The sequence below is a fragment of the Berghia stephanieae genome, chromosome 2 (genome assembly GCF_034508935.2).
Source record: "Berghia stephanieae isolate SIO BIC M18660-M18661 chromosome 2, UCSD_Bste_1.3, whole genome shotgun sequence".
Classification (NCBI taxonomy): domain Eukaryota; kingdom Metazoa; phylum Mollusca; class Gastropoda; order Nudibranchia; family Aeolidiidae; genus Berghia; species Berghia stephanieae.
Window position 1 is genome coordinate 2686026 of NC_088361.1, and position 12500 is coordinate 2698525.

The 12500-nt window shown below is 38.6% G+C and overlaps 1 protein-coding gene across 1 annotated transcript in view; it reads left to right on the top strand.

The window, feature by feature from the left end:
* LOC144966684 (arrestin domain-containing protein 3-like) overlaps window positions 1–9919 on the top strand; it is a gene marked incomplete in the record, with an annotated part of 36818 nt that extends 26899 nt beyond the window's left edge. Inside the window, 4 exon segments of the mRNA XM_078903443.1 lie at window positions 691–873; window positions 2723–2905; window positions 7867–8041; window positions 9711–9919. Coding sequence (XP_078759569.1) covers window positions 691–873; window positions 2723–2905; window positions 7867–8041; window positions 9711–9871 — 702 coding nt within the window.
* Window positions 9920–12500: the final 2581 nt, after the last annotated feature.

Sequence of the window (12500 nt, forward strand, 5' to 3'; positions counted from 1 at the left end):
CCCCCTTCCCCCCGGAAAACACCACAGTGTTCACCTTCCTCTGGTGGTCGTCAGTACCTTGGATTGTGACGTAATTGGTCTATGTAAGGATATGAGTTTACGAAGGCTACGATCAAGCATACCGACAGCCCAACGGTAGAGCAATTGTCTCAAACAAAGGGAACAGTGAAGTCGATATTTTTTCTAGTAGTGATGAAGGAGCTGGGTTTGTGCGGAACATCTTGAAACCCACCGGGGGGAAAGACTTCATATTACTGCATGTCCTATTGTTGGCCAATGCATAAGTGCATATGTAAAAATTAGAATCGAGATAATTCATTGAAGATGAGGAGGTGCATAGTAACACGAACACGATCTGCACAGCATACACCAAATAATTCTCCCTAGCCACAAACCAACACAAATCTATGGGCTTAGAAAAGCTACAAGATCGTCACCCCCCCCCCCCCCCTCTCAAAAAAGTCGAAAAGCATAGCCGAAGAAAGACCCCCCCCCCCCCTTAAAAACAGAAAAGAAACAAGAAAATGTCTTTAAAATGCATAGAAAGCTAAATATGACAAACTACAGGACAATGAGAAAAACTGACACTACCTAACTATATATAGGTAATTATTATCTTGTCGAAATGTTGCTGCTGGTTTTCGTGATAAAAACAATTAATTCTGTTCAATTACTGTATATTGATTTCAGTGTGGGTTATCAGGCAGTAATCAGAAGAATTTGTGCTGTTGCTGTTGCAAATCAGGGCCCATCTCAGCTCTTTTCTACATCGAGAGGCATGGGTGGGTGCCCGGAGAGGCCATTAGACTTTATGCTGACATTAAGAACGGAGCCAGTAGAACTATAGATCAATCATCTGTTGATCTGACTATGGTGAGATTCTTCTTCTTCTTCTTCTTCTTCTTCTTCTTCTTCTTCTTCTTCTTCTTCTTCTTCTTCTTCTTCTTCTTCTTCTTCTTCTTCTTCTTTTCTTTTTTTTTTTTTTTTCTTCTTCTTCTTCTTCTTCTTTCTTCTTCTTCTTCTTCTTCTTCTTCTTCTTCTTCTTCTTCTTCTTCTTCTTCTTTCTTCTTCTTCTTCTTCTTCTTCTTCTTCTTCTTCTTCTTCTTCTTCTTTTTTCTTTTCTTTCTTCTTCTTCTTCTTCTTCTTCTTCTTCTTCTTCTTCTTCTTCTTCTTCTTTCTTCTTCTTCTTTTCTTCTTCTTCTTCTTCTTCTTCTTCTTCTTCTTCTTCTTCTTCTTCTTCTTCTTCTTCTTCTTCTTCTTCTTCTTCTTCTTCTTCTTCTTCTTCTTCTTCTTCTTCTTCTTCTTCTTCTTCTTCTTCTTCTTCTTCTTCTTCTTCCTCCACATCCTCCTCCTCCTTCTCCCTCCTCCTGCTCTTCTTCCTCCTCCTCTCCCTCTTCTTTAAGGAATGCAGACACATCATTATCATCATCATCATCATCATCATCATCATCATCATCATCATCATCATCATCATCATCATCTACTAATACTATTACTACTACTACTACTACTACTACTACTACTGCTACTACTACTACTAATACTACTACTACTACTACTACTACTACTACTACTACTACTACTACTACTACTATTACCACATCATCATCATCATGCTCATCTTCATCGTCAAGGTCATCATATAGATTTTTATGCATGCCACTTCTGTAAACGAATTCCCATTTTTTGGGATGAATATAGTATATTATTTTTTTGTGGCCGAGACGTTCGTTTCTGTGTCTCTTTACACGTCCTCAGACTGAGGACGTGTAAAGAGACACAGAAACGAACGTCTCGGCCACAAAAAAATGTGAGTGACAATTTGTATTCTATATTAGCTCTAACCATCATTATCGAGCACTTTCGCACCTACGAGTACCCACCAACACTCATATATATATATATATATATATATATATATATATATATATATATATATATATAAATAATATATTTATTATCATCTTCATCATCATCATCATACTGCTACTGAACTAGTATTACCACCGCCTTCGCCACCACCATCACCACCACCACACTACAACTCCTACTACTACTACTACAATAGCTTCTACTACTACTACTACTACTACTACTACTACTACTACTACTACTACTACTACTACTACTACTACTACTACTTCTATACTACTACTACTACTGCTACTACTACTACTACCACTACTACTACTACTACTACTACTACTACTACTACTACTACTACTACTACTACTACTACTACTACTACTACTACTACATCTACCACTACTACTACTACTACCACTATTACTAGTACTACTACTACTACTACTACTACTACTACTACTACTACTACTACTACTACTACTACTACTACTACCACTATTACTATACTATTACTACTACTACTATACTATACTACTACTACTACTACTACTACTACTACTACTACTACTACTACTACTATACTACTACTACTACTACTACTACTACTACTACTACTACTACTACTACTACTACTACTACTACTACTACTACTACTATTACTACTACAACTACTACTACTACTACTACTACAACAATTAAAAAAACCTCTTATATTAAAACTGCTATGACTACCACTACTACATTACCATTTCACTAACCTAAACACGCGCATAATTATTCTATCAAATATATAAAGTTAACGCTCAGATTCTACGCCATTTTCATCCTATATTTTTACATTTTATTGTGTTGCCAGGAAACAATATTTTACGCCACAGGCCACTCAAAACATGTTAGCAAACAAGTGGCTCACGTGACTCGACCTCCCATCCAAGGCCTGAGTGAGGACTCGTGGAGAGGAGAGTTATTGTTTATTCCTTCATTGCCACCTACTCATTTGGGTGGATGCAATATCATCGATGTGCAATACACATTAACAGTAAGTCCAGGAATCAGAAAGTTTTGAGTACCCAAGATGTTAAATTTTGCTAGAATATAGAAAAAGAATGTGTGTGTGTGTGTGTGTGTGTGTGTGTGTTTGTGCGTGTGTGAGTGTATGAAATATATAGGGAGTGGGGGAAAGAGAAAAATTGGTTGATAGATTAATATAAAGATTGACAGACAGACAGACAGACAGACAGATGGGTAGATATATAGATAAAGAGGTTCCAAGGTAAATAGATATGAAGGTAGATAAATAGTTAGATAGATAGATTGATTGATGGATAGATACGGATGTATATAGCTAGATAGATAAGTTGAAGGAGACGATACTGGTGAGTCTAGAAATTGTTAGTGCATTTGTCATTCATATAAACACAACACAAAGATACAATAGAAAAATGTGTTTTCTCTTCATCGTACACTGACTACAAATGATTGTTTCACTTCCCTCAACCCGTGCCCTTTCTCCCTAATGGGAGCGATCTATATTCATGTTTTTGTCCAACCTAGTCATCGATCACATGATTTGTTGCTGTACAACGATTGGACATTTCTCAATGTGTTTAAACACGCTGCTTTGTTTATGAAAGTTGTAAACAAACCCACGAGTCATGCTGAGCAAAATGATCAATTGTAACGTTGGATATTTCTCAAACTATGAACACTTTTCACTGTGTGGGTGGACACACTTTGCAATGTGACCAATAACCTCGAGCACATGGAGATGTAATATAGATCATGCCCATTACCCAGAGACAGTAATTTCTGTCCATTTTTCTATCCTTGAAATTAGATATTACGTAGCTGAATTGGCTGATTATACCTCCAAATAGTTTATTGACCATCAATCTTTGCATGAATATCCGGGCTTGCTCTGCGAATGGAGATGGATGCCCTTCTGTTCTGGATCAGAGATAAATTTATAAATGATCATATCATATCTTGTCGCGCCAGTGAGTCAGCCAGTCCCGGGCAGTCTGGTTGCATTCCCTCAGGTCAGCATTCGTGCAGTGAGGTCCCAGCGAGCATTCGGACAGGATGTGGTCCATGGTCTGTCTGGGGTGACCGCATGGGCATTCAGTGCCCGGTGAGATTTTCCATTTAAAGAGGTTGGTGGCGGTGTTTCCCACCTTTGCTCTAGCTCTGTTCAACGCCACCCATTCTTTTCTCTTGAGGTCTGTGCCTGCTGGGAGCTTTTCTGTTGGGGGCTGGAGGGCATCGTTTGCTGTCTTGTCCCATTCTACCCATTTGTCCAGGCGGAAGAATGCTGAGTGGTCTGGGTGAAGGCTCTCTACTGTGAGGAAGCTTTTTCTTGATTTGAGCCTGCTTTTGGGGCAATTGTGGTCATGAAGGGGGTGTCTCGGGTCCATTTCCTGTTTGTATTTTTGTATTTGGGCATGAGTTTCCCTCCGGATGTGTGGTGGGGCTATTCCTGCTGCACGGTAGACCAGTGGTAATGGTGTTGCTCTCAGCTGGCCCGTTATGATCCGGCAGGCGTTGTTAAGCTCGGGGTCTAGCTTGGAGGCATGGCATGATCGGGCCCATACAGCTGAGCAGTACTCCGCAGTTGAGTAGCTGAGGGCCAATGCTGTGGTCCTTAGAGTTTTAGGGTCAGTTCCCCAGTTCATATTTGCCAGCTTTCCAAGGAGGGCATTACGTGTGGACACGTTTGCCTTGGTCTTTCTCACGTGTTCTCTGAAGGACAGAGTTCGATCAAGCGTCACTCCGAGGTACACTGGGTGGTAGTTGTACTCTAATGTCTGGCCATTCCACTTGATGTTAAGTTTTTTGTGGGCGTGGTGGTTGTTGAGGTGAAATGCACACACTTGTGTTTCCCTGGGTTGGCGTTCAGCGAGTTTTTAGTGTAGTACTTTGTAAGGGTGTCTAGGGCATTTGTCATTCTGCTCTCGATTGGTTGGAAGGACACATCCTGTGTTGCGAGGCATAGGTCATCAGCATATATGAATCGGCGGATATTTGGGAACTCAGGCTGATCATTTGTATATATGTTGAAAAGTGTTGGAGCCAGCACTGATCCTTGGGGAAGACCATTCTTCTGGGTGCGCCACCTGCTCTTCCGGCCATCCATTTCAACAAAGAAGCGCCTGTTTTCGAGAAGTGACTGGATAATCTTTACAATTTTCTTATTCTTTATCATTTTAGCCACTTTGAGGAGTAGGATCTTGTGATTCACTGTGTCATAGGCTGCAGTGAGGTCGATGAAGACTGTGCCAGTGACCTGTTTTGTCTCAAACCCATCTTCTATGAATTGTGTAAGGTTAAAAAGTTGACCACATGTTGACCGTCCTGGTCGGAATCCAGCCTGGTCTGGAGACAGTTGTTCGTCTAGACTGGGTGACATGCGGGACATAACCATTCGCTCAAATAGCTTGTATGCGATGCACAGGAGGGAGATCGGGCGATAGCTTTTCTTGGACTTTGGATCTTTCCCCGGTTTCAGTAGGGCGACTACTCTTGCTTTCCTCCATGCACTTGGCAGCCTGTTTGTCCTTGCGCATACATTGAAGAGGTCCAATAGCCAGGATAGGGTTCTCGGGCCAAAGTGTTGAATCATCTCAGTTGTGATTCCATCCAGTCCAGATGCTTTTCCTGCCTTCAGATGGGACAAGGCCTCTAGTAGCTCCTCCAGGGTAAAAGAGTCAAGATGATCTTCACTATCCTTGAGGGCTTTGTCCATTTCACGTTTCAGGGCTTTTAGTTGGCCTCGTGCTTTCTTGGCTGGTTTCCCATTCAGTAGAAGCTGATGTGCTACTTGGTCAGGTATTACTGCAGCCACTCTTGTCTGGGTATTTTTGTCATTATTCAGTTTTGAAATTGTATCCCAGGCCTTTTTGCTGTTTAGGGTCATATTGGTGTAGGTTATTAATTCCTTCCATCTTTCTGATCTTTCATCGGCTATCATTGATGTGAGTTCTTCACCCAGTTCTAGGGTTTCTTCACTGAAAGGATCCACCTTGTATGATTCAATGTATCTTTCATATAGTTTCTTGCTTTCATCTTGGAGACATGGAATATAACTTTTTCGGCATCCTCTGGGGTTGTTTTTTCTTTGCAACTTTCCATATGAGTGTTCTAAAGTCGTCGTATCTCTGTGGGTCACTTTTTATATTGGTGATCTCATTGTCTAAATCTTTAGTAAAGCTTTCCCAATTTGCTTTTCTAAAATTGAATCGTGGTATCGCATTTGATTCTAGGGCTTTAACAGCTGGTTTGATGCTGATGGTAATAGGCCTGTGTTGAGATTTCGGTATAGGCTCACCTACAGTCCTTTCAAAGTTTGAGAAGTGTTGAGAGGATATGAATGCCAGGTCCGGATTGTAACCATTCTTCCACCGGGCACTCATAAAGGTTTTCTTGTCTTTGGGGTTATGGAGGATTGTGAGGTCATTGCCGACCGCCCACTCCTCAACAGCATCTCCGTCAAGGTTATTTTGCTCATATCCCCATATAGTGTTATGGCTGTTAAAATCTCCAATGATCAGGGTTGGTTTTCTATCGGATAGATTCATTAGGGGCCACTTGAATGGGGTTAATGGAGGTTTGTACACAGATATGATGGTAACCAGTGTTGTTTCTACTCTGAGAATCTCAATGTCATTTTCTGAGTGATCATCGCTTTTCAGTATGGTAGATTTTTCTCGAGTGTACATGGCACTTCCATATTTTGGGTGTTCGTGGTGTATTACTAGTTGCATGCCAGGTATGCAAGGTGGTTTTGAGTCTTTGTGGGTTTCCTGTAAGCAAATTATATCTGCTTTTAGCTCTGTCAGTATCTTGCATTTGGTATGGGAGATTCCTTCTGTGTTGAAACTTACAACATTGAAGTTTTCCATTGTCTGGGCCGAGGGGCTATCCTTTTACCGCCCAATTTATTCTCTCTGGTCGCGTAGTGTAGCAATCAGTCTCCTTCAGAGAAGGATTACAGGAGCACGACGTGAACGTTTGCTACTTGCTCCTTATAAATGATAATAATAACAGTTATGGCGCTGTTGAGTCGTGCATATACATATTATAAATGATAATAATATGTATATGCACGACTCAACAGCGCCATAACTGTGAACGGTTCTCTAGATGCAGAGAAAATTGGGCTATATAACGAATGAAATTGACGTCACTCATGGTCCAGTTCCAGATCGCCATTTGGGTGCTAAGTTCTCACTTAATACTCTCGATCAGACAGGTTATTTTTAAGGTTACGCACATGACACAGTTTAGTGCGTTTGTACGATTGATCTGGTGGGCATAGCAGGTGATTATTTTACTTAAAAGAACATCATCAATAATTCCCAATATCGAGGGTTAAGTGCGCTTCAAAAATGTCCGTAATGTTGCAGTGTTGCCGTGTTGTCACAGTAATCGTGCAATGATATGAATTTTACACAGAGGTGAGGTTATACACTTACTCAAGGCCAAACTTCATGTTATTTGTCAAAATACAAGCGACAAAAACTAAGAAGTATGGAGCTAGACTTTAAATACTTCTACACTATGTGATGGATTTAGTCGATTCGACAATTACGTCGAATGATCGGATTGGTTTTGAAAAGATTTCATTTGTTGAATGCCCTATCCATGATAAACACCATATTATTCGAAGCACTCGGCGGTTTTAATACAATATCCTGCCAATGGAACAGCATCTAGAATGAGACAAGCAGCTTGCTAAGAGGTTGTACAATTTTAAGACGAAAAAAACCCCTCTACTTTCAATCACGGAGAGGGAGGAAGTCGAATTTAATGTACATTTCCTGTAGGACAAGGAAAATATGTCCAAAATATCTTTCCTTAGCGTTTGCCATCCAAGTCTAAGTCTCTCACTCAAGGCTCAATCTCTTGGCCTTGATCTAAATCGCGTAGTGACTCCATGAACGTATCTTTACTCAAAAGCAGGATGCACATCCATTCTTCTAATACTCTATTCATTCTTCGCAGCTGACCGTGGACCCATCAGGACCATCGTTAGATCTGAAGGTACCACTATCAATAGTTATAGGAACCATTCCCCTCACTGTGATGAACCAGCCCGGGCCCATCGGACACGCGTCAGCACCGCCTACTTTCTCACACAGGGCCCCATCCGCCCCCTACTCTGACTTCCATAATCCACGTAAGTTTCGGAAATTTAAATAAATTGTCTTTATTTATATTTTTTAAGATTATTTATTTTTTTAAAAATTATACAGAAAAGAAATGTAAGGACTCAGACAATTATTCGGTCATAAATTGATAATAATGTAAAAGGTGAAAAAAAACCAACAAAACAAGCAAACCCAAAGCAAACAAACATTAAATAAAAAACTAAGCAATATGTGGTGTCAATAAAGTCGTCCCTGATTTCAAAGTCTTATTATTCTTTAATTGTTCTAGATATTTATATCTGGATTTCGCCATCTTCTACTTCTAAGGAAAATCCATACATTTATGCCCACAACCCATAGACCTACATTATTTCACCAAAGATACCAAAATCAACATGAAATTAAAATTCCCCATTTTTCTCTCCTCGTGATCAGTTCCATTGACAACACTGGTTGACAAGGAGCGTGAGCAAATTCTGACACTATGAATTAAATCTAAGCAATTTTGGAATATCCATTACCTCCGTATGTAATGTGTGTAACACAACTCTGAAATTTAAAAGGTGTTAAGAAAATCTCAGCCAGTCTCCAGCATTATCAAATTGATATTAAGATTACCATACACAATATTTTCTTGATGATGATTAAGATGATAAGTTGTTAAGTTTGATTTAAAATCCATGATTGGTTAAGAAACTATGGCGGTTATACCAAAGTCGTATAGAAATTACCAGTGGCGTGGCATGCTTACAATATAAGTTTGTGCCAGAATCAGAAGAAAAAGGCTTAAAACATGCCATTTTCGTAAATACAAAAGAAAGAAACAAATGCAGAAAAGACTTAATCAAATAAGCAAGAGGTGGTATTTACTATTTCTCAATTTTATTTTTTTTTAAATGCTGTAATCCATTTTTTAAAGATGGATGCGGTGCCAGGCACCAAATCAACCAATTTTGCCACGCCACTGGAAATTACTACATCGAAAGTTCCCAAACTTGCGTCTTGATTTTAGCAGTTTTGTGTGACAAATGTAGAAAGTTACTCCGTCTCTTTGAAAACCAAATATCTTATCGGGGATAGTTTCTGGAATAGGTTTTTCTTCTACCAATGTTACATAATTTTTCAAAACGACGCAGAAATCATATTTGATTTATTTCTAAAGAGTAAATGTCTCCAATGAGTCCTGATTTGAATCCAATGAACTACAGCATAATTTGATCAATGATGTCAAACAGTGTATAAGATATGGCAAATTTGAAGTGTAATCTATCTATTAAAATAATCGTCATATTAATATTTCTCAACATACTTTCCTGTCCAGGGGTTAAAGGCGTCTAACCTTTTCCGGGATTTTTTTTCCTGCACCCGATATATGTATATCATCGCCATTTTGTCTCTGCAATGTTGCGTCATTTTTCTCTGATATCTGAACACGGTTTTGAAAAATAACAATCGTTTATGTTTCTAAATTCATATTGATAAAATGTTGACAGACTAGATACGTATAAGGATGATTTGTTTCATTTGTACTTTGAATTTTAAAGAAATCTAATGAAGAGTCTCTGAGATACAAGCCGACAAAAAGCGGCGCGTTTTTTGTGTGACCATCTGATATAATATTATAATGAAATTTAGTTTCTTGATACTTAACCGACGATCATAATATTAACTGTCCAATTTTTGTCTCTATCCTAACAGCCCCGCCGTCTTACAGTCAGTGTGTCGCTGGAGGATATACTTCCGAGAGCAATGAAAAAACTCTCCTAAATTCCGGCAGGTGCTTCACCCCTTCCTACACATTTTACCACAACTGGGGAGATTCTACATCTACAGCACCAGTTTGTGAACCCAAGACATAAATTATTGTATTGTAAAAATGATTAAATGTATAGATAGTTCGAAGTCGACGTCACTCAGGTCTTTGTTATTGTTTTTTGCCATCCGCGTTTTTGAGTAATTCTCACTGAACTGTATTAACCTGACTATAAACGGTCATGATTACACACAGTTTTGTGTGTTGGTCCGTTATACTTCCGAATGGCAATGTTGTGAACTCCTTAGCCAAGCGCATACTATCTATAAATCAAGTGACAGTCCATAATATGAAGAAAATTAAATATAAATCCGGAGAGATCATAACGTAAGGTGACTTGATGTCGACTGTAATGACACCACTACTACTACTACTACTACTGCTACTACTACTACTACTGCTGCTGCTACTACTACTACTACTACTACTACTACTACTACTACTACTACTACTACACTACTACTCCTACTACTACTACTACTACTACTACTACTACTACTACTACTACTACTACTACTACTCTACTACTACTACTACTACTACTACTACTACTACTACTACTACTACTACTACTACTACTACTATACTACTACTACTACTACTACTACTACTACTACTACACTACTACTACTACACTACTACTACTACTACTACTACTACTACTACTACTACTACTACTACTACTACTACACTACTACTACTACTACTACTACTACTACTACTACTACTACTACTACTACTACTAATAATAATAATAATAATAATAATAATAATAATAATAATAATAATAATAATAATAATAATAATAATAATTTATACAGCGTTTCTCACATAAAAGCATCTCGAAACGCTTTACACTTATATAGTCCGTTGGACAACCTGTGCGAAAGCGTTGACGTGTATAGTGTATATCTTCACAACCTTCTGATGGATTTTAATGATAATTACAAGAATTGTTAGTGACATTAAGCCGGTTTTTTTTCACCGGTTGCAGTTTAGGAGAATGCTGTTAATTGATTTAGTTCTTGTTGTGTGTTGTTGTTTTTTTTCTTCTAGCTTCCACATTTTGCACGGACTGAAGTCTTGTCAACATTAGAAAACCAGAGAGAACAGTGTTTGAATAGTCCATTTTGGATAAAACGAGAGACACAAGTTGCGTAGGAACGGAAGTGGGTAAACAATTACGACGTAACTGGATTTTAAATAATTCCAAATACTGGGCTGGTTTTCCAAAACTCGTAACTCGATTTATCTACTTTTTGAGATTTTCCATCCATGAGATATCTAAACTGCAACGTACATTTTATTTTAACCATCAACTCGCACAAGACTTTCCTTAGATTTGTCTGAATTTGATATTTAAATAATATGATAAAATAAATAATAGACCGAATGAGAATTTAGGGGAAATAATCCTCAATATCTCAAAATGGGAAAACGAAGTTAGGGAGTTTTGGAAAGCCACTTTTCAATTAGTGAACCATAAATAAATAGAAATTTAAATAAACCGAATGAATAATAAATGTTATTTACATAGATATAGCATTTTCAAAGATTCATTTTGTTCAATGTTCTTCGAAATGCTTTATCTATTTCCCCAGCAGCGATTTGGAACCGAATTTCCTCGTCATGCGGTAGAAGTCGACTGTTATGCGTCCTTAAGTTGCGAACACTCTTAAATTCTCATAACTGCTAATTGTGAATACTCATTCACATCTTAGTCCAATGGAGTGGCATATATGTAAAGTGCCCTACTCAAACACACATAACACCAAAAGTAGAGTTTTGGCGATCATTGTAACCCATATGGCATTCCTCAAAAAGGCGAAACTTTATATTATTGAGTCATTGAAGCCATTACTTACGATCCCACTTTTTCTTTGTCATTTTCTGAATGCCCATTCTCGTTGAGACAATGTGACGTGTGTTTTGGTCAAAATGACCGCATTTTAAGAAGTTATATTTGATATTTGTATTCATGCAGGACAAATCACTGGCTTTTTGTGTATGTATAGAAATAATATTTTATCACTGCAGCCAATAAGTTCCAGGACTGAATCGATAAATCCGAAACAGTTCACCACGGATACAATATTTTGGTGTAACTGTCGTCACATTACAATTTATCCCTTTTTGCAATTACATATGAGTGTCAACTCCTTTTGAGCATTTGGAAGCAGAGATGCATTCGAAAATTTCTGCGAATTTTCTTTCAACTATGCAAGGGTATGGAAACATTTCTTTCCAAGCCATTTATTGATCTTTAAATCAGCAAACATTCGCGGGGGAAAACCAATGAATATGATGGATTTGAGAAGACAATTACATTGTTTTTAGAGCAAATAAAGTTTTACACAAGTGTTGAATGTGGCTACCCCACACCTTAAAAGCAAACTTGGAATGGGTATGGAAAGAACATACACTTAGAAAGCCTTCCTGCAACACTATAAGACAGGATCTTCTATGGAATTCACAAGAAGGAAGAGGAACAGGGGTGGGGATGGGGTGGGGTGAGAGGAGTAGGCGATGGATCATGTTGGAAGAAGCTAAGAGAGGTGGATACACATGGGAACAAGTGGAGAAGACAGCCCAAAGAAGAGCCAAATAGAGAAGCATTATCGATGGCTGATGAGCCGACTAGGTTATTGGTGCGGAAGCAGTCGACTAAGTCCTGA